The sequence below is a fragment of the Musa acuminata genome, unplaced genomic scaffold, assembly GCF_036884655.1.
Source record: "Musa acuminata AAA Group cultivar baxijiao unplaced genomic scaffold, Cavendish_Baxijiao_AAA HiC_scaffold_1081, whole genome shotgun sequence".
NCBI lineage: Eukaryota > Viridiplantae > Streptophyta > Magnoliopsida > Zingiberales > Musaceae > Musa > Musa acuminata.
Window position 1 is genome coordinate 254,105 of NW_027021295.1, and position 26,604 is coordinate 280,708.

A 26,604-nucleotide genomic window follows, 5' to 3' on the forward strand; every position below is an offset into this window, starting at 1 on the left:
GGTTTTAAGATGAATGTTGTTGATGATTGCATGTATCATAAATTCAGTGGGAGCAAATTTATTTTACTAATATTTTATATGGATGACATTCTGCTTGCCACTAATGATATAGACATATTGCACGAAACCAAGAGATTTTTATCTAGAAATTTTGAGATGAAAGATCTTGGTGATGCCCCTTTTGTATTAGGAATCCAGATACACCGAGATAGATCGCGAGGTATTCTAGGATTATTACAAAGGAACTATATCGATAAAGTACTCAAAAGGTTTAGCATATAGGATTGTAAACCAGGAGACACCCCTATCACAAAGAGAGACAAGTTCAGTCTCAATTAGTGCCTTAAAAAAAATCTGGAAACTTAAGAAATGCAGAAGATTTCCTATGCATTAGCTTTAGGGAGTCTAATGTATGCACAGGTTTGTACGCGTCAAGATATAATGTACATTGTTGGAATGTTAGATAGATACTTAAGCAATCATGGAATGAATCATTGGAATGTAGCTAAAAGAGTCATGAGATATTTAAAGAGAACAAAAGATCATATGGGAGATCAGACCATTTGAAGATCATTGGATATTCTGACTCCGATTTTACTAGATGCTAAGACAATATGATTTAATATTCTCCGACACATTCAAAAATAATAATTAATTATAAAAATAATATATAATTAATCTAGAATTATACACATGAATACATTTAATGAGACTTATAGTTTATAATTTATAATTTATAATTTATACAAATACTATATTGTGGAGCATGACATAGTTGTAATATGCTTAGACATCTAAGATTACAATTAATTAAAGGTCAAAGAGAGTTAAGTTGGTAATTGCTGATTTATTTGGCAAATCAAAAATTTATGGCTATTGAATTGACTTGCTAAATACATAAGAAAGATCAGAAAAACTCAACCATATGACTTTAACTTAGTGTAAAAAAAAATCTAATTAATGAAATACGATGTTAATTTAAAGCTGAAGTAAATGCATTCTGAAAGTAGAAATTTATTCAGAAAAAAGGAAAGAAAAAAGTGTAAGAGTTGTTTGTATTAGTTTGAAAATAGTATCTCATTCATTTCAATATAGTGCTACTTGATTAACCTCTCATCAGATTCTATCGTTATTGTTGGAGAAGCATCTTATGCTTATATTTACAGTGTGCAAAACTAGGAGGAAAAAGAAAGGCCATGCTCAACATCAAACACAATGAAAAAGTATTGCATTTCGGAAGGAGATTATTATCAAACCATGAGTGCTTTCAACGTTCCCAAAAATGACGGCACAGTTCCAGTGGAAGAATAGTCAATACTCTGAAATTTGGAACCTATTTTTCTGAAGCAAAATCTCAAAATATATTATGCTGCAATGGAGCAATGGTTCAGTTCTTTTCATTGCAATCTGAGGCCATCAAAAAATTACAATCTGTCCAGAAAATTCAGACGTAAGTGAATTTGAACGATCCCTCCAAGTACTTCAACATCAAGGTCATTCTTCTTCCTCTCCTTTTACAACATCAACACTTGCTTTGATTTCAGAAGACTCACTTACAAGTAACATAAGCTCCTTGAAAAAGAAGTCTAACTTATTGCAGTCAAAATCTTCGATTGCCGATGATACTGTCGCTTTTGATCTTTGATGAGATTGTTTATTTTCTTGTTGTAGTTGAAAGTGATACATTCTCAGAGCATCGTCCGTGGAAATCTCTTGAACGGGCTTGTAAAGACTTTGAAACGTGCATCTGTCTTCAAGCTTCTTAACTAACTTTTCTTTGAATTGATCTGGGAGGTTTACAAATGCACTACGAAATAATGTAGGAAAAATAAGATACCAAAATTCTTCTGCAGAAAGAGATCAGTAAATACTATCACTTTTCACCTTGTGATGCCTCTAACAATTCCCCATTTGTAACCACTGCTTGCAGATTGCTTAAACCCAATGTTGAAGCCCTCTTGGGCAGAAGCTTCCTTTCCTGCAGATATACCATCTCGATAACCCTTATAAACTTTTGTCAAGGGTTCCATATGATACATCCTCAAGTTTAAAGCCCTAAAAGTTTTACTATGAAGAGTTTTGGACAAAGGATATGCATATCATTTATAGATTGCAAGGATACTGTATAAAATTGATCATAACGCCTCTTCTGTTCTCTGTTTAAGTCAGCATCTGAGATTTCATTCAGAAGCCCATCATCACACCAAGAATCATCAGAAGCATGCTCTGGAACTAAAACTAACTCATTAGCATATTAAACTTTGTATTTGGTCAAAACAACCATGGCAGTATATCATACAACTTCCACAAAAGGCATCATGTAAATGCTACATAAACACCAAAGAGACCAAAATGTCATCTAATATATCCATAATATAGTCACTAATTTGAGGAAGAATGAAATTAAAATTTTAGTTTTGATGAAACTATACTCTGCACATGAATTGCTATGCATGCATCTAGGCCAATCAAATTCAATCGTCTCTGACTTTAAAGGAACAATTCATTCGATTCCAAAATCTCCACATGTGCATGCTCGCTCAATAGCAGAAATGAAAAAGAAACAGTAAAACAATATGATGCATGAGCAATTAAATTAATTTATTAATAAAATAAATTTAATTTGTTTAGAGATATTTTACATATGTAATAACATGAAAATATCTACTCAACGAGGAGAAAAAGAAAGAAAAAATACAACAAAAAAGAAATCATATTATTGAAAATTACAAATCTTGATTGAATATCTTAAAGATTCATCTCTATAAAGATGAAAGATTATCAATCAAAAATATCATGAAGAGAGGAAGACTATTTCTCAAATCAAATCAGAAACGAAGAACAAGATATCATATATTTGATTTGATGCGATTGTAATTTTTTAAATTTCTGTAATTTTCTTTTTATTCTTATACTTGAGCATATAAAAATGGGCTATAACATTGTAATGTATGAATAAAAAAAGGATCCATGAATCAAGTTTTTTTCCTTTCCCACCTTGTGAGGCATGCGGAGGTGCAAGACTTCTATCCTAGGAGTGTTATCTTTGAGCCAATTGGATAGTTATACATTTGCTTATTATTTTTAGTTATTATCTTTCACTTTTCTCTTTCTATTCCTCCACTATGAAAGTAATTTGTTGTTGCTCGTCCTACATGCCAACCAATATTGAACACTTCAAAATTAAATATACCATCACATAAGTCTCAGAGATATAACCGCAGTGCCTCACCACAATGCTAAAAACTTTGCAAATATCTAGTATTGGTAACAAACCTCATAGCAAACTTTTTACCTTCATCCTCTTGTGATGATCTAAGCATGTCCTACAAATAAATCAATTTGTTCCAAAGAGAAACAGAAGAATAGAAATAGCAGGTGCCACCAATTCCACCAAGTAAACCTTTTTCATATAAAAATATGACCAAAAGTATCAAATTTATGAGGAAAAAAAAAGCTCACTGAGGGAAAGAACAAGGGTGATCTAGAAGTTGTCCGCTTGCGGAGGGAGGGCAGCCATCAGAGTTAGAGCTTATCGGGAGAATCACATCAATCGGATCGATAAGCAGCAAAAACACATAGTCCTAGATTAATCATGAGGACCAGATTGATGGCGGAAAAGAATCTTGCACTGCATCTTCTTTAGGGTTTTCGAACTAGAAAAGTGCGAGAAGGGAATTGGGGGCTAACCGTGAAGTTCTGAACAAGATATGGTCGATTGTAATGCATTAAATAAATTTGTGAGAGAGTAGGGAACTCTCTTCTTTCCTTAGAGAGAGAAGCTCTGGGTTTCTAAGGCGATAAGGACAACCCCATTGCCTTCTCCCTCCTTAATTCCACCTTTGATGCGACCCAACCACACCCTTCCCCACCCCCCCCCGCCCCCAACTACTGGCTTCACATCCCCTACTTGGCTCTCTCCTTGCATCCATTGTTGTTCCCCTCCCTAGGGTGTCATCATCTTCTTCTGTGGTGTCGATCCCTTCAGTTAGGGTTCCTGGAGTGATGCCAAGCCAGACCCCTAAGGTTTTCTCCTTTGGCAAGTACCAAGAAAAATGGGCCACTCCATCGGGATCCTTCCAATGCCCCTCCGCCTTCCAAGAAGAGCCAATTGGATGGCCCTTTCACTGGAAAGAGCATCTCTTAGGCATTGATGTTAATTGGTCCTTCATATGGGCCAGATGCAAGTTCACTACTATCTTCTTCTTTGTTTAACCGGATCTATGATGCTTCTAAGGATTTCATCGAATTTGACGAAAAAACTCCTCATGAATGGCAAAAACCTTGAATATCTAGTTTGATCAATCATTTCCTCCGACTTCGACTTTGGATTTCCTGAAATATGTGGTTTCTCACTAATGGAAATGTTCTTTGGTGTCCCAAGTGATCAATTTGGCTTAAGGTTTTTTTTTGCTTTCAATTTTTTTCTAAAGCGGAGGTTGTTCGCATCCTCACCGAGGGACCATGGACCATTCGAGGGGAGGTTTTGTATCTGATGCCCAAGAAAGCTAATTTCCAGCCTCTCACAGAGAGGATCTCATCTGTCCCTATCTAGGTGTAGTTCGTCAATCTTCCTTTGGAGTACTGGAACAGAATGTGTTATTAATCTTGGTTCTCTCCTAGGTCGTCCCCTAAAGAATGATGAATGTTCTTTCTCGTTTGAAAGGGGTCGATATGTAAGGTTAGTATAGAAATCGATCTTTCAAAACCCCATAAGCAGTATGACTGGGTCACCTAAAGAAAGGAATTTTCCAAACTGTTTCATATGAGAATTTACCTTTGGTGTGTTTCAAGTATAGTTGTGTGGGTCATAAAGTGGATTTGCCCTCTAGTTTCGATGACTTCTTTGACTTCCTCCCTTGTTTTTCTGGACTCTTCTCACAAGGCCGACCCCCAAAAGGGTGTGGAGCAACCCCCTTCCGATTTAGATGGCTCTATTACCCTAAGGGAGGTTGGGTCTTCTCACTTAGAGCTGGACCTCTTTGGTCCATGGATTAAAGTTGAGAAGTGTTGCCCGATTGGTCGTCGACACAGCCAAGCCAACGCTGATCGAAATCGATCGGAATAGGGGGGTGGGGTGGTGCCATGTCGAGGAAGCGATCGAGGCCATTGGTTTCCTCTGCTCCTTGAGATATTGGCACACATACAGGTCACATGCCCCCTACACTATAAGAAAAATAGTTATTAACCATGAACAAAAGTTGTCACTAAAAGAATTAGTGCAAAATGAGCCATCACTAGCTTCCGTCAGCATAGATCTCGTGGCTAAAAGTTTTAGTAACAAAAAAAGACACATATGTCATTAAATTATAGTTTTTAGTGATAGTTTATATTTGTAGCTAAAACATTAAATTCTATCGCTAAAAATAAATAAATTGATAAATTAATATTTCTGTGACAACAATTGGTTATGAACACTTCTGTCACTAAAAGAATTGACTAACAATTTTAGTGACAATATAATTAACTCTTACTGATTAAATGGAAAAGATAATAATAATTTAGTGATGGCTTGACCTGTCACTAAAATATAAAAAAAATTAGTAATGGATTATTTGAGTGTCACTATACTGTCAATAATAATTTTATTAATTACCTATCAATTTTTAATAATTTCAAAATCATACCAAAACTTTTTCATAAATTCAAGATAAAATTATTGATATTTGAAACTTCACATTACAATCTTTATTTTATCCAAAAATCAATATCAAAGTGAGACAATTATAAATTCCACATCATCTCGAAAAAAAATACATCAAGATATCTTTATATCTTCATTCTTGAACTCTCCTGTGTCATCTTGTGCATCTTGCGTGAAGTCACAATTGCACAATATATACAGACAAGTCACAATTGTTAGAGTTGCATAGTAGAGTTGAATAGTCCATCACTATTATCCCATGTTTGCAAATGCAAATGGTTAAGAAGGTGAGGAAACTGAAACCCTATTCTTCACACATTATTTCTTGCTATTATACTATGGAGGTATATGCAAGTTTTCCTTTATGTCAACCTACTGCTGACATTACATACTTTTTATTTTCAGAGTTAAGAACTGTTGTATATGAAAATAAAAGCAATTTTATGGTTGATTTCATTGATAAAACATAAACATGTCAAGATTGTTAGCAGTCCATAACAAGTTTCTAGTGTACTGCAGCCTAAAATTGGAATCCAAAATCAGATTAAAGCTTTCTAAAAGATATACCTCTTAAGTGAAGTAAAGCAGCATGCAAGCTTAGATATATCAGTGTTGCCAAGCATTGAAATAAAGTGATATAGAAACAGAAAATATCGAAGTCAAGTTCATCTTCCTAAGCGAGGGGAGGCCCGAAGCGCGTCGCTTGGGCGCTCGCCCGAGCCCAGGCGTCGGGCGAGCACCCGGGTTAAACCCAGCGACCGAACCAGCGTTTTAGGTCTGGTTCAATCTCCGGTGCTTTAGTTGGTCCAATCGAACCAACTAAAGCACCGATATCAGCCTTCTTCTCACGACTTCCCCAACTCTAACCCCGCTCGCCACTTCCACTCCCACTGCCGCTGCCACTGCTACCGCTATCGCTGCCACTATCGTCGCTCGTCGCTCTTGCTCTCGCTGCCGCTGCCACTGTCGTCGCTCGCCGCTCCCGCTCTCGCTCCCCCCTGCTCGCTGCTACCGCTGCCACTATCGCCACTCCCGCTGCCACTACTCGCTGTTACTGCTGTCGCTGCCACTATCGTCGCTCGCCACTCCTGCTCCCGTTGACACTGTTGCCGCTCCCGCTGCCTCTGCTCGCTACTACTGCTGCTGCTGCCACTATCGCCGCTCGCCGCTCCTACTCCCGCTACTCGTTACTAACACTGTCGTTGCCACTATCGCCGCTCCCGTTGCCATCGCTCGCCGCTACCGCTGCCGCTGCCACTATCGCTTCTCGTTGCTACCGCTGCCGCTGCTCTCAGTCAGTAGCCTCAGTCTTCCTCTTACTCACACTCTTCTTACTTCAATAGTATACTGTTATCAATATATTAACAATATGCTACTAACCAAGGTTCGTCGTACCGTACCGTACAGGCGTTTCGACCCGAGCTCGGTACGGTACGGTACGGTACCGGTGTACCGGGCGGTACATCAGGGCGTACCGAACAATTTTATACTTTTTTCATACTGTAGCACTGTAGCGGTATCGGGCGATCCGCATACCGGTAACCTATCGGATCGGTACGTACCGCCGGGTACGGATGGTACGCTTCGGTATGATAGACCTTGCTACTAACTATATACTAGTAATAGTATTTTTATTTATTAGATTAATAATATATTATTTTGATTTTAATACTATTAATTTTTATTTATTTAAAATTATTATTAGGTTTCAGAATAAATGATATATTTTTATTTAAATAAATATATTTATTAATTATATTATATATTTTTATATTTTAGCGTCTCGCTTCACTCAGACGAACGCCTAGCACCTCGGACGTTTTTGGACCTTAGCACCTTTTGGCACCTAGCGCCTTTTCAATCAATGCTTGTAACAAAATTGCAAACTCTCTTTAATGCATCTCAACTCCCAAAGCTTTGACAACACAACTTATAGCTAAACAATGAAAAACAAGACCAAGTTTATATACCATTTATGCCCTCCATTCCAGCTCTGACAATAGGCCGAGCACTTGAGTAGCTGCGGAAGGACCAAAAACTCTTATCTACAAAACATAAATAAATGTTACACAATGGCACTTCCCGTGATTCACCATCCAAATTCGAGCAATCAACAATCCAAATAACATAATTAATCAAATTAAAGCCCCACGCCCCCACAATCCAAACCCTAATTGAGATTTCCCAAGAGGATCCGCCACGATGAACCTCACGAGAAACATAGAAGAAAAGGCGTAATCCAAATAGAACCGAGAATCCACGCAGAACAAATACAACCCTGAGCAATTAAACGGAAATCGAGACGAGCTCCATAGCAAAAGAAACAAGAGCATATCAATGCGTCGCAATAGGAACGGGGTAGGAGAAAGGAGTGGAGGCAAACCTGGGGGCAGGGCTCGACGACGGGATCGATCGCCTGAGGAGCAAAGGTAGGGGTTTTCGACGAGCGGGACAACTGGGTGGGACGAGTGAAGCTCCGTCTCTCGATCTCGTCTTCCTCGCCCGCTCCTATTTCGCTGTTGGTGGCGACGCACGGACGTGAGGGGATCATTAAATCGCAACTACAGAGAGAAGCAGTGTAGAACGAGGAGGTCGAGGAGCAGTGACGGCCAGGACCGAAGAGCCAAGTAAGAATCCGCCATTTCCACCGTCTCTCTCTCTCACTCTCCCTGCCTCCGGGGGTGATATGGCGAGGGCGTCTCATGCTTAGTGACGCGGTTGATATCGGATTCGGGGAGTGGCCTCCGGAGCCGTCGGATCCGGGTGGGGTTGCAGCCGCCGCCGTTCTCCCTGTAGTTGCGATTTAATGATCCCCTCACGTCCGTGCGTTTTAATGATCCCCTCACGTTCCTCGCCCGCTCCTATTTCGCTGTTGGTGGCGACGCACGGACGTGCGTTTTAATGATCCCCTCACGTCCGTGCGTTTTAATGATCCCCTCACGTCCGTGCGTTCTCCGCTCAAAATGGCGACGCACGGACGTGAGGGGATCATTAAAACGCACGGACGGACGTGAGGGGATCATTAAATCGCACGGACGTGAGGGGATCATTAAAACGCACGTCCGTGCGTCGCCACCAACAGCGAAATAGGAGCGGGCGAGGAACGTGAGGGGATCATTAAAACGCACGGACGTGAGGGGATCATTAAATCGCAACTACAGGGAGAACGGCGGCGGCTGCAACCCCACCCGGATCCGACGGCTCCGGAGGCCACTCCCCGAATCCGATATCAACCGCGTCACTAAGCATGAGACGCCCTCGCCATATCACCCCCGGAGGCAGGGAGAGTGAGAGAGAGAGACGGTGGAAATGGCGGATTCTTACTTGGCTCTTCGGTCCTGGCCGTCACTGCTCCTCGACCTCCTCGTTCTACACTGCTTCTCTCTGTAGTTGCGATTTAATGATCCCCTCACGTCCGTGCGTTTTAATGATCCCCTCACGTTCCTCGCCCGCTCCTATTTCGCTGTTGGTGGCGACGCACGGACGTGCGTTTTAATGATCCCCTCACGTCCGTGCGATTTAATGATCCCCTCACGTCCGTCCGTGCGTTTTAATGATCCCCTCACGTCCGTGCGTCGCCATTTTTCTTGGTACTTGCCAAAGGAGAAAACCTTAGGGTCAAATACTCATCTTGTAAATGAGCTTACAACAACATAATCAAATTAATATTTTATTTATAAAAAATTAATTTATTTTAAGCTTTCGATTTTTGGTAAGTTAGTCTACGTCGGTTTTGACACGAATTGAAATGTTTGTCGGCGCTCTCTCTCTGTCTTATAACTATTTTCTTGGCAACGAGGATATGAAAACAAAAATGAACAAACCCTCATCACTCGATAACAGAACAATACCATGAAGAGCAAACCAAAATAACAACAATCCATATCACTTGAATCGAACCAGAACCTTTCATCAACGAGATTAATGTCGAGGAGGTCTCAAGGAAGCAATTTCTTAAAAGCATAAACTCGTCCTCCTCCTTCATCGGCACCTCCTCACCAACTTTGAAACCCGCCGTCTTCAATCAAGTCATTGGGAATAAGGGGTTGGCTGCGCGGGAGAGGGAGGAGTGAAGTATTTAGGATGGTGGAGAGAGAGGGAGGAGAGGAGAGGAGAGCGTGGGCCGTGATTCCTGATCTCGTTTGCGGAGCTGGAGATTGGTATTTCCACTAGGGTTCGCCTACAATCGCGCACCACCAAGAAGGCCGTGACACGTTATTTCTTTTTCAAAACATTTATATCCCAACTTGCTTAAGTTGAATCGACCGACTCTAAGTCAACTCGTAACTCCATTCTAGTCAAGCTTTGTATCCGATTCAAACGTCAGGTCCAGCTCCAAATCTCAATCTGGGCCGTAGGATCACATGATCCTACGATCTTGATCACAAATTTGATGACCGCATCTAATTCAACAGTGAATATATATATATATATATATATATATATATATATATATATATATATATATATATATATATTTATATATATATATATATATATATATATATACATATATATATATATCATTATAGTGTTTGTCCAGTAAAGTATAATCTGTCACAATCATAAAAAATTCTTATCACGAAATAGGAATTTCGTCTTCCATAGCAATCCACTTGCATGTGTACAAATGTATAAATCGTATTACATGGGAGTTCCTTATAAAGTCGTATCATTATCAATAGTTCTGAATAATATAAAGTAGCTAACAGTACAGTACTGAATCATAAAAAGGACCAGCTTCAGATATCCTTCGATTCTTATGATGAGTCCCTCTACTAGTCGATCTAAATTAAATGTCTTGTCCCTTGTGATAAACATTATAAATATGAGTTCCTAGTGCATATCTATCAATCAAAGACAACAAATTAATGCTGCTGCTTTTTTTATTTAATCTTGAATCTAGAAAGGATCATACCTTCTAGCAAGTTAAAGACAGCAAAAAAGAAACAATTAAATTGTGAAGGAATCGATGCATAAGGAAATGAGGTGCATCAATGTTCCAGAGTCGAAAAATTAAATGATGGATAGGAAAATTGAAAAGGTGTCAATGATATTCTAATTCATTGTAATATAATCACTCATACAGCATGTACCAGGGCAAAAAATTCTGAAACGAACTAACAGACAAAAAATAAGATATAAAAAGAAAATTAGGTAGGTAATAATAAGCTTGAAAGATCCCACATCAATTAATTTATTAAGACAAATTGAATCAAAAACATTATTCACCAACTATTACCCTTATTTCATATAAATTTGCACACCATTTAATCTCTCGTATTATATTACGATACCATTTAAGGAGATTTGGAAGCAATCATGTGCATAGCGACAATTTCAGCTCAATATTACCTAAACTTATGCGCTAATTCTACTCGCAAGCTATAAAGGCGTACAATTAAATGAAAACCTAGATTTCCAAGAAACAACCAAATAATCAAGGACAAGAAAATAAAATACTAACAAGATGTTGCAAGCAGAAACAACAATCCAAGAACATAGCCAGAAAAAACCCAATAAAGGGAATCTAACCACACGAGGACGATTCAACACCTAGGGTTGCATCCTCTGAGACAAACAAGTAGAAGAAACCCAATAACACAAGAGGGCAAGCACGACAACTACCTCAGATTAGAAGGCAACGACGAAACCCCGTGAGAGAGGAGAGAGGAGAGAGGCGGCGGCGGCGATGGAGAAGAAGCGGATCTCGCGGTGGCGATGGAGAAGAAGCGGATCTCGCGGTCCCCTCTCCGACCAACAGATAAAGAGGTAAATGGAAACGGAGAAAGGAGAGGCAGACGAGGACAAGAGAGGCATATCTGTAGCGATTCCCATGAATGCAAAATTGTTACCCGCGCAGATACCAGCGCATCAATGGCCCACCCAGAATGGCCCCGTTCATAAGATTTCAATAACAATGCGAGTAGCTTGTAAGGTACCGGGCTAAAGTGCATAAAAGTATTTCCAGGGAACAATACAGTGAGGTCGAGCGCATCCTATCGAAGTGGGTATAAGCCAGCGTGATTGCATCGAGATTCGTGTGATTGGTAAATCTAACGGTAAAAAAATTTTGGCTGCATCTTCATATGGCCCATCTCGAGCGCATCGTATCACACCGAAGAATGATAATTATAGACAGCCTCGTGGACGCCAATTGACCGCGTTGCGCGTCTCAAATTGATATGAGAGTGGTCTCGTCAATATAGAAGATGCAAAGGTAAGGGAACCTCGTCCGTGGATTCTTGTCGATGGGAGACGTGGATGACCATAAGCCTGAGAGCTGCAGCGGCGGTTGGGTTCAATCCGAACCCCACCGACCCAATCTGGGTTCAACCTCAATTCGATACCCAAACCTAATATTTATTTGTATATGCATGTGTGTTGGATCAGTCTGATCTATATAGATGGCCAATAAAGGTCATCCGTGATGAGTCAATCCAGAACAAAACTATGTCTTATAACTAGAACGAAGGTATTCGAATCGACTTAACTAAGGTCCTAAATTTTTGTCTATGGGATATATCAAAACTTATCAGGTCTAATCAAACCAAACCCAAATCTAATTTGCTTAGTTTCATACATGACTCAGATCAGTTTTAAATTTTCTCAACCTTTTAGCTAGTTGGGACGATTAAAGTCGACACAACTCATCCTTCCTTATTGCCGATTCGATACCCAATCCGAACCCCACCGTCTCTCTCTCTCACTCTCCCTGCCTCCGGGGGTGATATGGCGAGGGCGTCTCATGCTCAGTGACGCGGTTGATATCGGATTCGGGGAGTGGCCTCCGGAGCCGTCGGATCCGGGTGGGGTTGCAGCCGCCGCCGTTCTCCCTGTAGTTGCGATTTAATGATCCCCTCACGTCCGTGCGTTTTAATGATCCCCTCACGTTCCTCGCCCGCTCCTATTTCGCTGTTGGTGGCGACGCACGGACGTGCGTTTTAATGATCCCCTCACGTCCGTGCGTTTTAATGATCCCCTCACGTCCGTGCGTTCTCCGCTCAAAATGGTGACGCACGGACGTGAGGGGATCATTAAAACGCACGGACGGACGTGAGGGGATCATTAAATCGCACGGACGTGAGGGGATCATTAAAACGCACGGACGTGAGGGGATCATTAAAACGCACGTCCGTGCGTCGCCACCAACAGCGAAATAGGAGCGGGCGAGGAACGTGAGGGGATCATTAAAACGCACGGACGTGAGGGGATCATTAAATCGCAACTACAGGGAGAACGGCGGCGGCTGCAACCCCACCAGGATCCGACGGCTCCGGAGGCCACTCCCCGAATCCGATATCAACCGCGTCACTAAGCATGAGACGCCCTCGCCATATCACCCCCGGAGGCAGGGAGAGTGAGAGAGAGAGACGGTGGAAATGGCGGATTCTTACTTGGCTCTTCGGTCCTGGCCGTCACTGCTCCTCGACCTCCTCGTTCTACACTGCTTCTCTCTGTAGTTGCGATTTAATGATCCCCTCACGTCCGTGCGTTTTAATGATCCCCTCACGTTCCTCGCCCGCTCCTATTTCGCTGTTGGTGGCGACGCACGGACGTGCGTTTTAATGATCCCCTCACGTCCGTGCGTTTTAATGATCCCCTCACGTCCGTGCGATTTAATGATCCCCTCACGTCCGTCCGTGCGTTTTAATGATCCCCTCACGTCCGTGCGTCGCCATTTTTCTTGGTACTTGCCAAAGGAGAAAACCTTAGGGTCAAATACTCATCTTGTAAATGAGCTTACAACAACATAATCAAATTAATATTTTATTTATAAAAAATTAATTTATTTTAAGCTTTCGATTTTTGGTAAGTTAGTCTACGTCGGTTTTGACACGAATTGAAATGTTTGTCGGCGCTCTCTCTCTGTCTTAGAACTATTTTCTTGGCAACGAGGATATGAAAACAAAAATGAACAAACCCTCATCACTCGATAACAGAACAATACCATGAAGAGCAAACCAAAATAACAACAATCCATATCACTTGAATCGAACCAGAACCTTTTATCAACGAGATTAATGTCGAGGAGGTCTCGAGGAAGCAATTTCTTAAAAGCATAAACTCGTCCTCCTCCTTCATCGGCACCTCCTCACCAACTTTGAAACCCGCCGTCTTCAATCAAGTCATTGGGAATAAGGGGTTGGCTGCGCGGGAGAGGGAGGAGTGAAGTATTTAGGATGGTGGAGAGAGAGGGAGGAGAGGAGAGGAGAGCGTGGGCCGTGATTCCTGATCTCGTTTGCGGAGCTGGAGATTGGTATTTCCACTAGGGTTCGCCTACAATCGCGCACCACCAAGAAGGCCGTGACACGTTATTTCTTTTTCAAAACATTTATATCCCAACTTGCTTAAGTTGAATCGACCGACTCTAAGTCAACTCGTAACTCCATTCTAGTCAAGCTTTGTATCCGATTCAAACGTCAGGTCCAGCTCCAAATCTCAATCTGGGCCGTAGGATCACATGATCCTACGATCTTGATCACAAATTTGATGACCGCATCTAATTCAACAGTGAATATATATATATATATATATATATATATAAAGCATTAGATCTAACCGTGGAGGGGAATATTACAACAGAAATGACGGCTCAAGTGAATAACGTCGAGGACCATTTGCTCTATGCTTAGAGGAGTGTGGAATTATCCCTCTGTATAAAATGCCAAGGTCACCTAACATGAATGGTGTAGTTGAAAGACGAAACTGCATACTTAAAGACATAGTAAGAAATATGATTTTTTAATCTACTTTGCCAGAGTCACCCTGAAGAGAAGCAATAAAAACTATAGCTTACATTCTTATAGAGTACCAATTAAAGCAACTACAAAAACACCTTATGAGCTTTGGACCGGAAGAAAGCCTAGTCTAAGACACTTTCATAGGTTGTCTATCTAAGACAAGGCTTTACAGGCCTAACGAAAAGAAATTGGAACCCCAAACAATAAGCAATTATTTTATTGGTTATTCTGAACGATCTAAGGGGTACAAATTTTATAATCCCAAATCAATAAATATTTTTGAGACGAGTATTGCTACAAGGATATTGAGTTTGGGGGGAGAAATAAGGTTAAAGACTTTACGTTTGAGGAAGAATTGGTTCAATTTAATCCAATTTATATAGTTGCCACTGATGTGGTAAATTCAATACCTCAAAAGGATATAGTTATTTCAACTCTCATATAGTATAAGAAAATTATTCATGAGGATCAAACTCAACATCCATAAGAACATATGCCACAAGAGCTAGCACCTTTGTGATGATCCATTAGGGTAAGGAGGAGTGTCATTTCATATGATTATATGGTATTTCTCTGGGAACATGAAAAAAGTAGTGATATGATGGAAGATGATCCAATCAACTTCTGTCAAGCCATAGAGGATTCCAATTCTGATAAGTGGATTAAAGCAATGAATCAAGAGTATAAGTCCATACAAGACAATAAAGTTTGAGAACTTGTCCCATTACTAGAAGGAGTGAAACCTATTGGTTGTAAATGAATTTTTAAAACCAAAGGGGATTCTAATGGTAATGTGGAGAGATATAATGCACGTCTTGTGGCAAAGGGCTATACTCAAAAAGAAGGGATTGACTTTAAATAAACCTCTCCGGTTTTAACGAATGACTCTTTTAGAATAATTATGGCTTTAGCCACACATTTTGATTTGGAGCTCTTTTAGATGGATGTCAAAATAACAATTCTCAATGGAAATATTGATGAAATAATTTATATGGTACAACCAGAATACTTTGTATCAAAAGAACCTAAAGAAAATAATATGTAAATTGATAAAATCTATCTATGAGATAAAACATATTGAATCTTGGATTTTGACGATGAAATCAATTAATGAGTTTACGATCTAATGTACATTTAAGTGACGTAGGACTATATTCAATCAGGAAAGATAAATTGATTAAAGCGGTGGAATCAAAAGTTGGGCTAAAATGGAACATGTCAGAAGATTGGATGTCGGACCGGAGGAATGGTCGACATATCAGCAGAAGGCTTCGTGCCATGAGTTCGAGCATCGGGCCAAAAGGATCAGACATTGCACTAAGGAGATCGGGTGTTGCGGATATCAACATGTCGATTGGGCAATACATCATAAGAGAGGACGATATGCCGAAGGTTCGGGTGAAGCATCGGATGAACCAATGACATGTTGGATAACTTAGAATTCTTACTTATAATAATTTGTCTAGATCGAAGTAGTTTTAGTTCTAATTGGATTGTTTAGAATGTAATTAGACCAACTCAATTATGGGTTAACTCGGCCTGAATTGGGGTTATTTTGGGCCAAGTGGAAGGCCCAATTAGTGACCCATAGTTGGCCCAAGCTGTGACACTGCCAGTTTAGGTGATAATATTGCTCAGATACAATCTCCCAGACTGTGTTAGGCGATGGTACCACCTAGTCTCAAACTAGCAGGCGGTGGTATTGCTAGTACCCCGAAAACCCAAGATGAGATCATTTGGTCCCTAAATTTGAATTCATTTGGGGCCTAAAAAAGCCCTACTCATCCTTACTCAGTAAACACATCAATTGTGAGTTAAAGAAAAGAAAAATGCTATAGTAATATTATAAAAACTCGTCTCAAGCTCTCAGTATTATATATGAAGTTTAAGAGAGAGGTGAGGTTGTAAAGGTTATCTCCTAAACCGGTGAAAAGGAGAAAATGGGTGTAAAAGGATAGTTGATCTTCCTCCGTTGAAAGAAGATCGATAGTGAAAGCCGATGGCCTTGAGTGAAGAGGAATCAGGAGTGGATGCAGGTCACGATGATCGAACCACTATAAAACTTAGTTTGTATTTATATTTTGTTTTTTACCTTTATTGCAAACTGCTTTACTTGCTCATTACATTTTTATGAACGTTTTCGAGTTAAACATATTTCCAATATGATTTTATCGAACGAAATTTTCGAATCGATGTAATTTTTATCGTAAGCACTAATTCACACTCCCCCCCTCTTAGTGCCGATTTCGATCCTAACAAAACAAACATCCTTTTAGTAGTATCACAAATTTCATCAAGTAATTATCTCATTTGGTTTTAAGATGAATGTTGTTGATGATTGCATGTATCATAAATTCAGTGGGAGCAAATTTATTTTACTAATATTTTATATGGATGACATTCTGCTTGCCACTAATGATATAGACATATTGCACGAAACCAAGAGATTTTTATCTAGAAATTTTGAGATGAAAGATCTTGGTGATGCCCCTTTTGTATTAGGAATCCAGATACACCGAGATAGATCGCGAGGTATTCTAGGATTATTACAAAGGAACTATATCGATAAAGTACTCAAAAGGTTTAGCATATAGGATTGTAAACCAGGAGACACCCCTATCACAAAGAGAGACAAGTTCAGTCTCAATTAGTGCCTTAAAAAAAATCTGGAAACTTAAGAAATGCAGAAGATTTCCTATGCATTAGCTTTAGGGAGTCTAATGTATGCACAGGTTTGTACGCGTCAAGATATAATGTACATTGTTGGAATGTTAGATAGATACTTAAGCAATCATGGAATGAATCATTGGAATGTAGCTAAAAGAGTCATGAGATATTTAAAGAGAACAAAAGATCATATGGGAGATCAGACCATTTGAAGATCATTGGATATTCTGACTCCGATTTTACTAGATGCTAAGACAATATGATTTAATATTCTCCGACACATTCAAAAATAATAATTAATTATAAAAATAATATATAATTAATCTAGAATTATACACATGAATACATTTAATGAGACTTATAGTTTATAATTTATAATTTATAATTTATACAAATACTATATTGTGGAGCATGACATAGTTGTAATATGCTTAGACATCTAAGATTACAATTAATTAAAGGTCAAAGAGAGTTAAGTTGGTAATTGCTGATTTATTTGGCAAATCAAAAATTTATGGCTATTGAATTGACTTGCTAAATACATAAGAAAGATCAGAAAAACTCAACCATATGACTTTAACTTAGTGTAAAAAAAAATCTAATTAATGAAATACGATGTTAATTTAAAGCTGAAGTAAATGCATTCTGAAAGTAGAAATTTATTCAGAAAAAAGGAAAGAAAAAAGTGTAAGAGTTGTTTGTATTAGTTTGAAAATAGTATCTCATTCATTTCAATATAGTGCTACTTGATTAACCTCTCATCAGATTCTATCGTTATTGTTGGAGAAGCATCTTATGCTTATATTTACAGTGTGCAAAACTAGGAGGAAAAAGAAAGGCCATGCTCAACATCAAACACAATGAAAAAGTATTGCATTTCGGAAGGAGATTATTATCAAACCATGAGTGCTTTCAACGTTCCCAAAAATGACGGCACAGTTCCAGTGGAAGAATAGTCAATACTCTGAAATTTGGAACCTATTTTTCTGAAGCAAAATCTCAAAATATATTATGCTGCAATGGAGCAATGGTTCAGTTCTTTTCATTGCAATCTGAGGCCATCAAAAAATTACAATCTGTCCAGAAAATTCAGACGTAAGTGAATTTGAACGATCCCTCCAAGTACTTCAACATCAAGGTCATTCTTCTTCCTCTCCTTTTACAACATCAACACTTGCTTTGATTTCAGAAGACTCACTTACAAGTAACATAAGCTCCTTGAAAAAGAAGTCTAACTTATTGCAGTCAAAATCTTCGATTGCCGATGATACTGTCGCTTTTGATCTTTGATGAGATTGTTTATTTTCTTGTTGTAGTTGAAAGTGATACATTCTCAGAGCATCGTCCGTGGAAATCTCTTGAACGGGCTTGTAAAGACTTTGAAACGTGCATCTGTCTTCAAGCTTCTTAACTAACTTTTCTTTGAATTGATCTGGGAGGTTTACAAATGCACTACGAAATAATGTAGGAAAAATAAGATACCAAAATTCTTCTGCAGAAAGAGATCAGTAAATACTATCACTTTTCACCTTGTGATGCCTCTAACAATTCCCCATTTGTAACCACTGCTTGCAGATTGCTTAAACCCAATGTTGAAGCCCTCTTGGGCAGAAGCTTCCTTTCCTGCAGATATACCATCTCGATAACCCTTATAAACTTTTGTCAAGGGTTCCATATGATACATCCTCAAGTTTAAAGCCCTAAAAGTTTTACTATGAAGAGTTTTGGACAAAGGATATGCATATCATTTATAGATTGCAAGGATACTGTATAAAATTGATCATAACGCCTCTTCTGTTCTCTGTTTAAGTCAGCATCTGAGATTTCATTCAGAAGCCCATCATCACACCAAGAATCATCAGAAGCATGCTCTGGAACTAAAACTAACTCATTAGCATATTAAACTTTGTATTTGGTCAAAACAACCATGGCAGTATATCATACAACTTCCACAAAAGGCATCATGTAAATGCTACATAAACACCAAAGAGACCAAAATGTCATCTAATATATCCATAATATAGTCACTAATTTGAGGAAGAATGAAATTAAAATTTTAGTTTTGATGAAACTATACTCTGCACATGAATTGCTATGCATGCATCTAGGCCAATCAAATTCAATCGTCTCTGACTTTAAAGGAACAATTCATTCGATTCCAAAATCTCCACATGTGCATGCTCGCTCAATAGCAGAAATGAAAAAGAAACAGTAAAACAATATGATGCATGAGCAATTAAATTAATTTATTAATAAAATAAATTTAATTTGTTTAGAGATATTTTACATATGTAATAACATGAAAATATCTACTCAACGAGGAGAAAAAGAAAGAAAAAATACAACAAAAAAGAAATCATATTATTGAAAATTACAAATCTTGATTGAATATCTTAAAGATTCATCTCTATAAAGATGAAAGATTATCAATCAAAAATATCATGAAGAGAGGAAGACTATTTCTCAAATCAAATCAGAAACGAAGAACAAGATATCATATATTTGATTTGATGCGATTGTAATTTTTTAAATTTCTGTAATTTTCTTTTTATTCTTATACTTGAGCATATAAAAATGGGCTATAACATTGTAATGTATGAATAAAAAAAGGATCCATGAATCAAGTTTTTTTCCTTTCCCACCTTGTGAGGCATGCGGAGGTGCAAGACTTCTATCCTAGGAGTGTTATCTTTGAGCCAATTGGATAGTTATACATTTGCTTATTATTTTTAGTTATTATCTTTCACTTTTCTCTTTCTATTCCTCCACTATGAAAGTAATTTGTTGTTGCTCGTCCTACATGCCAACCAATATTGAACACTTCAAAATTAAATATACCATCACATAAGTCTCAGAGATATAACCGCAGTGCCTCACCACAATGCTAAAAACTTTGCAAATATCTAGTATTGGTAACAAACCTCATAGCAAACTTTTTACCTTCATCCTCTTGTGATGATCTAAGCATGTCCTACAAATAAATCAATTTGTTCCAAAGAGAAACAGAAGAATAGAAATAGCAGGTGCCACCAATTCCACCAAGTAAACCTTTTTCATATAAAAATATGACCAAAAGTATCAAATTTATGAGGAAAAAAAAAGCTCACTGAGGGAAAGAACAAGGGTGATCTAGAAGTTGTCCGCTTGCGGAGGGAGGGCAGCCATCAGAGTTAGAGCTTATCGGGAGAATCACATCAATCGGATCGATAAGCAGCAAAAACACATAGTCCTAGATTAATCATGAGGACCAGATTGATGGCGGAAAAGAATCTTGCACTGCATCTTCTTTAGGGTTTTCGAACTAGAAAAGTGCGAGAAGGGAATTGGGGGCTAACCGTGAAGTTCTGAACAAGATATGGTCGATTGTAATGCATTAAATAAATTTGTGAGAGAGTAGGGAACTCTCTTCTTTCCTTAGAGAGAGAAGCTCTGGGTTTCTAAGGCGATAAGGACAACCCCATTGCCTTCTCCCTCCTTAATTCCACCTTTGATGCGACCCAACCACACCCTTCCCCACCCCCCCCCGCCCCCAACTACTGGCTTCACATCCCCTACTTGGCTCTCTCCTTGCATCCATTGTTGTTCCCCTCCCTAGGGTGTTATCATCTTCTTCTGTGGTGTCGATCCCTTCAGTTAGGGTTCCTGGAGTGATGCCAAGCCAGACCCCTAAGGTTTTCTCCTTTGGCAAGTACCAAGAAAAATGGGCCACTCCATCGGGATCCTTCCAATGCCCCTCCGCCTTCCAAGAAGAGCCAATTGGATGGCCCTTTCACTGGAAAGAGCATCTCTTAGGCATTGATGTTAATTGGTCCTTCATATGGGCCAGATGCAAGTTCACTACTATCTTCTTCTTTGTTTAACCGGATCTATGATGCTTCTAAGGATTTCATCGAATTTGACGAAAAAACTCCTCATGAATGGCAAAAACCTTGAATATCTAGTTTGATCAATCATTTCCTCCGACTTCGACTTTGGATTTCCTGAAATATGTGGTTTCTCACTAATGGAAATGTTCTTTGGTGTCCCAAGTGATCAATTTGGCTTAAGGTTTTTATTTGCTTTCAATTTTTTTCTAAAGCGGAGGTTGTTCGCATCCTCACCGAGGGACCATGGACCATTCGAGGGGAGGTTTTGTATCTGATGCCCAAGAAAGCTAATTTCCAGCCTCTCACAGAGAGGATCTCATCTGTCCCTATCTAGGTGTAGTTCGTCAATCTTCCTTTGGAGTACTGGAACAGAATGTGTTATTAATCTTGGTTCTCTCCTAGGTCGTCCCCTAAAGAATGATGAATGTTCTTTCTCGTTTGAAAGGGGTCGATATGTAAGGTTAGTATAGAAATCGATCTTTCAAAACCCCATAAGCAGTATGACTGGGTCACCTAAAGAAAGGAATTTTCCAAACTGTTTCATATGAGAATTTACCTTTGGTGTGTTTCAAGTATAGTTGTGTGGGTCATAAAGTGGATTTGCCCTCTAGTTTCGATGACTTCTTTGACTTCCTCCCTTGTTTTTCTGGACTCTTCTCACAAGGCCGACCCCCAAAAGGGTGTGGAGCAACCCCCTTCCGATTTAGATGGCTCTATTACCCTAAGGGAGGTTGGGTCTTCTCACTTAGAGCTGGACCTCTTTGGTCCATGGATTAAAGTTGAGAAGCGTTGCCCGATTGGTCGTCGGCACAGCCAAGCCAACGCTGATCGAAATCGATCGGAATAGGGGGGTGGGGTGGTGCCATGTCGAGGAAGCGATCGAGGCCATTGGTTTCCTCTGCTCCTTGAGATATTGGCACACATACAGGTCACATGCCCCCTACACTATAAGAAAAATAGTTATTAACCATGAACAAAAGTTGTCACTAAAAGAATTAGTGCAAAATGAGCCATCACTAGCTTCCGTCAGCATAGATCTCGTGGCTAAAAGTTTTAGTAACAAAAAAAGACACATATGTCATTAAATTATAGTTTTTAGTGATAGTTTATATTTGTAGCTAAAACATTAAATTCTATCGCTAAAAATAAATAAATTGATAAATTAATATTTCTGTGACAACAATTGGTTATGAACACTTCTGTCACTAAAAGAATTGACTAACAATTTTAGTGACAATATAATTAACTCTTACTGATTAAATGGAAAAGATAATAATAATTTAGTGATGGCTTGACCTGTCACTAAAATATAAAAAAAATTAGTAATGGATTATTTGAGTGTCACTATACTGTCAATAATAATTTTATTAATTACCTATCAATTTTTAATAATTTCAAAATCATACCAAAACTTTTTCATAAATTCAAGATAAAATTATTGATATTTGAAACTTCACATTACAATCTTTATTTTATCCGAAAATCAATATCAAAGTGAGACAATTATAAATTCCACATCATCTCGAAAAAAAATACATCAAGATATCTTTATATCTTCATTCTTGAACTCTCCTGTGTCATCTTGTGCATCTTGCGTGAAGTCACAATTGCACAATATATACAGACAAGTCACAATTGTTAGAGTTGCATAGTAGAGTTGAATAGTCCATCACTATTATCCCATGTTTGCAAATGCAAATGGTTAAGAAGGTGAGGAAACTGAAACCCTATTCTTCACACATTATTTCTTGCTATTATACTATGGAGGTATATGCAAGTTTTCCTTTATGTCAACCTACTGCTGACATTACATACTTTTTATTTTCAGAGTTAAGAACTGTTGTATATGAAAATAAAAGCAATTTTATGGTTGATTTCATTGATAAAACATAAACATGTCAAGATTGTTAGCAGTCCATAACAAGTTTCTAGTGTACTGCAGCCTAAAATTGGAATCCAAAATCAGATTAAAGCTTTCTAAAAGATATACCTCTTAAGTGAAGTAAAGCAGCATGCAAGCTTAGATATATCAGTGTTGCCAAGCATTGAAATAAAGTGATATAGAAACAGAAAATATCGAAGTCAAGTTCATCTTCCTAAGCGAGGGGAGGCCCGAAGCGCGTCGCTTGGGCGCTCGCCCGAGCCCAGGCGTCGGGCGAGCACCCGGGTTAAACCCAGCGACCGAACCAGCGTTTTAGGTCTGGTTCAATCTCCGGTGCTTTAGTTGGTCCAATCGAACCAACTAAAGCACCGATATCAGCCTTCTTCTCACGACTTCCCCAACTCTAACCCCGCTCGCCACTTCCACTCCCACTGCCGCTGCCACTGCTACCGCTATCGCTGCCACTATCGTCGCTCGTCGCTCTTGCTCTCGCTGCCGCTGCCACTGTCGTCGCTCGCCGCTCCCGCTCTCGCTCCCCCCTGCTCGCTGCTACCGCTGCCACTATCGCCACTCCCGCTGCCACTACTCGCTGTTACTGCTGTCGCTGCCACTATCGTCGCTCGCCACTCCTGCTCCCGTTGACACTGTTGCCGCTCCCGCTGCCTCTGCTCGCTACTACTGCTGCTGCTGCCACTATCGCCGCTCGCCGCTCCTACTCCCGCTACTCGTTACTACCACTGTCGTTGCCACTGTCGCCGCTCCCGTTGCCATCGCTCGCCGCTACCGCTGCCGCTGCCACTATCGCTTCTCGTTGCTACCGCTGCCGCTGCTCTCAGTCAGTAGCCTCAGTCTTCCTCTTACTCACACTCTTCTTACTTCAATAGTATACTGTTATCAATATATTAACAATATGCTACTAACCAAGGTTCGTCGTACCGTACCGTACAGGCGTTTCGACCCGAGCTCGGTACGGTACGGTACGGTACCGGTGTACCGGGCGGTACATCAGGGCGTACCGAACAATTTTATACTTTTTTCATACTGTAGCACTGTAGCGGTATCGGGCGATCCGCATACCGGTAACCTATCGGATCGGTACGTACCGCCGGGTACGGATGGTACGCTTCGGTATGATAGACCTTGCTACTAACTATATACTAGTAATAGTATTTTTATTTATTAGATTAATAATATATTATTTTGATTTTAATACTATTAATTTTTATTTATTTAAAATTATTATTAGGTTTCAGAATAAATGATATATTTTTATTTAAATAAATATATTTATTAATTATATTATATATTTTTATATTTTAGCGTCTCGCTTCACTCAGACGAACGCCTAGCACCTCGGACGTTTTTGAACCTTAGCACCTTTTGGCACCTAGCGCCTTTTCAATCAATGCTTGTAACAAAATTGCAAACTCTCTTTAATGCATCTCAACTCCCAAAGCTTTGACAACAAGTTGACAACAACTTATAGCTAAACAATGAAAAACAAGACCAAGTTTATATACCATTTATGCCCTCCATTCCAGCTCTGACAATAGGCCGAGCACTTGAGTAGCTGCGGAAGGACCAAAAACTCTTATCTACAAAACATAAATAAATGTTACACAATGGCACTTCCCGTGATTCACCATCCAAATTCGAGCAATCAACAATCCAAATAACATAATTAATCAAATTAAAGCCCCACGCCCCCACAATCCAAACCCTAATTGAGATTTCCCAAGAGGATCCGCCACGATGAACCTCACGAGAAACATAGAAGAAAAGGCGTAATCCAAATAGAACCGAGAATCCACGCAGAACAAATACAACCCTGAGCAATTAAACGGAAATCGAGACGAGCTCCATAGCAAAAGAAACAAGAGCATATCAATGCGTCGCAATAGGAACGGGGTAGGAGAAAGGAGTGGAGGCAAACCTGGGGGCAGGGCCCGACGACGGGATCGATCGCCTGAGGAGCAAAGGTAGGGGTTTTCGACGAGCAGGACAACTGGGTGGGACGAGTGAAGCTCCGTCTCTCGATCTCGTCTTCCTCGCCCGCTCCTATTTCGCTGTTGGTGGCGACGCACGGACGTGAGGGGATCATTAAATCGCAACTACAGAGAGAAGCAGTGTAGAACGAGGAGGTCGAGGAGCAGTGACGGCCAGGACCGAAGAGCCAAGTAAGAATCCGCCATTTCCACCGTCTCTCTCTCTCACTCTCCCTGCCTCCGGGGGTGATATGGCGAGGGCGTCTCATGCTTAGTGACGCGGTTGATATCGGATTCGGGGAGTGGCCTCCGGAGCCGTCGGATCCGGGTGGGGTTGCAGCCGCCGCCGTTCTCCCTGTAGTTGCGATTTAATGATCCCCTCACGTCCGTGCGTTTTAATGATCCCCTCACGTTCCTCGCCCGCTCCTATTTCGCTGTTGGTGGCGACGCACGGACGTGCGTTTTAATGATCCCCTCACGTCCGTGCGTTTTAATGATCCCCTCACGTCCGTGCGTTCTCCGCTCAAAATGGTGACGCACGGACGTGAGGGGATCATTAAAACGCACGGACGGACGTGAGGGGATCATTAAATCGCACGGACGTGAGGGGATCATTAAAACGCACGGACGTGAGGGGATCATTAAAACGCACGTCCGTGCGTCGCCACCAACAGCGAAATAGGAGCGGGCGAGGAACGTGAGGGGATCATTAAAACGCACGGACGTGAGGGGATCATTAAATCGCAACTACAGGGAGAACGGCGGCGGCTGCAACCCCACCAGGATCCGACGGCTCCGGAGGCCACTCCCCGAATCCGATATCAACCGCGTCACTAAGCATGAGACGCCCTCGCCATATCACCCCCGGAGGCAGGGAGAGTGAGAGAGAGAGACGGTGGAAATGGCGGATTCTTACTTGGCTCTTCGGTCCTGGCCGTCACTGCTCCTCGACCTCCTCGTTCTACACTGCTTCTCTCTGTAGTTGCGATTTAATGATCCCCTCACGTCCGTGCGTTTTAATGATCCCCTCACGTTCCTCGCCCGCTCCTATTTCGCTGTTGGTGGCGACGCACGGACGTGCGTTTTAATGATCCCCTCACGTCCGTGCGTTTTAATGATCCCCTCACGTCCGTGCGATTTAATGATCCCCTCACGTCCGTCCGTGCGTTTTAATGATCCCCTCACGTCCGTGCGTCGCCATTTTTCTTGGTACTTGCCAAAGGAGAAAACCTTAGGGTCAAATACTCATCTTGTAAATGAGCTTACAACAACATAATCAAATTAATATTTTATTTATAAAAAATTAATTTATTTTAAGCTTTCGATTTTTGGTAAGTTAGTCTACGTCGGTTTTGACACGAATTGAAATGTTTGTCGGCGCTCTCTCTCTGTCTTAGAACTATTTTCTTGGCAACGAGGATATGAAAACAAAAATGAACAAACCCTCATCACTCGATAACAGAACAATACCATGAAGAGCAAACCAAAATAACAACAATCCATATCACTTGAATCGAACCAGAACCTTTTATCAACGAGATTAATGTCGAGGAGGTCTCGAGGAAGCAATTTCGTAAAAGCATAAACTCGTCCTCCTCCTTCATCGGCACCTCCTCACCAACTTTGAAACCCGCCGTCTTCAATCAAGTCATTGGGAATAAGGGGTTGGCTGCGCGGGAGAGGGAGGAGTGAAGTATTTAGGATGGTGGAGAGAGAGGGAGGAGAGGAGAGGAGAGCGTGGGCCGTGATTCCTGATCTCGTTTGCGGAGCTGGAGATTGGTATTTCCACTAGGGTTCGCCTACAATCGCGCACCAC

General features: G+C 40.3%; 2 protein-coding genes across 23 annotated transcripts; both read right to left on the reverse strand.

Annotated features, from left to right (window-relative positions):
• Window positions 1-1,360: 1,360 nt before the first annotated feature.
• Window positions 1,361-11,716, reverse strand: LOC135666303 (protein YAE1-like). 22 transcript variants are annotated; one of them, XM_065177893.1, is made up of 6 exons: window positions 8,647-8,705; window positions 8,028-8,205; window positions 7,615-7,689; window positions 2,123-2,172; window positions 1,885-2,003; window positions 1,361-1,807 (listed from the first exon to the last, which is right to left on the reverse strand). In XM_065177893.1, the coding sequence occupies exons 1-6, from the start codon at window positions 8,692-8,694 to the stop codon at window positions 1,495-1,497; spliced, it is 783 nt and encodes a 260-aa protein (XP_065033965.1). In that variant the 5' UTR covers window positions 8,695-8,705; the 3' UTR covers window positions 1,361-1,494. The 22 variants fall into 22 exon arrangements, 15 of the variants coding, with proteins under 15 accessions (XP_065033965.1, XP_065033964.1, XP_065033959.1 ...); XM_065177892.1 differs by having other exon boundaries at window positions 1,885-2,006; XM_065177887.1 differs by having other exon boundaries at window positions 2,123-2,226.
• Window positions 11,717-18,085: 6,369 nt separating this feature from the next.
• On the reverse strand, window positions 18,086-24,907 carry LOC135666305 (uncharacterized). Its single transcript, XM_065177900.1, has 5 exons — window positions 24,737-24,907; window positions 24,324-24,398; window positions 18,823-18,926; window positions 18,585-18,706; window positions 18,086-18,507 (listed from the first exon to the last, which is right to left on the reverse strand). Exons 2-5 carry the CDS (start codon window positions 24,337-24,339, stop codon window positions 18,195-18,197), a joined length of 555 nt encoding a protein of 184 aa, XP_065033972.1. The 5' UTR covers window positions 24,340-24,398; window positions 24,737-24,907; the 3' UTR covers window positions 18,086-18,194.
• Between the last annotated feature and the right edge of the window lie 1,697 nt (window positions 24,908-26,604).

What these genes read in the sequence shown, in the direction of transcription:
- LOC135666305 (XM_065177900.1), bottom strand. An exon ending in GTTATGATCAATTTTATACA is followed by an intron (nt 18,707 to 18,822) that starts GTATCCTTGCAA and finishes ACAAAAGTTTAT; the next exon opens with AAGGGTTATCGAGATGGTAT. An exon ending in ATTGTTAGAGGCATCACAAG is followed by an intron (nt 18,508 to 18,584) that starts GTGAAAAGTGAT and finishes ATTATTTCGTAG; the next exon opens with TGCATTTGTAAACCTCCCAG.
- LOC135666303 (XM_065177884.1), bottom strand. Translation starts at nt 8,694, where the DNA reads ATGATCCCCTCACGTCCGTGCGATTTAATGATCCCCTCACGTCCGTCC. An exon ending in TCGTCGAGCCCTGCCCCCAG is followed by an intron (nt 7,690 to 8,027) that starts GTTTGCCTCCAC and finishes TATGTTTTGTAG; the next exon opens with ATAAGAGTTTTTGGTCCTTC. An exon ending in GTTATGATCAATTTTATACA is followed by an intron (nt 2,007 to 2,122) that starts GTATCCTTGCAA and finishes ACAAAAGTTTAT; the next exon opens with AAGGGTTATCGAGATGGTAT.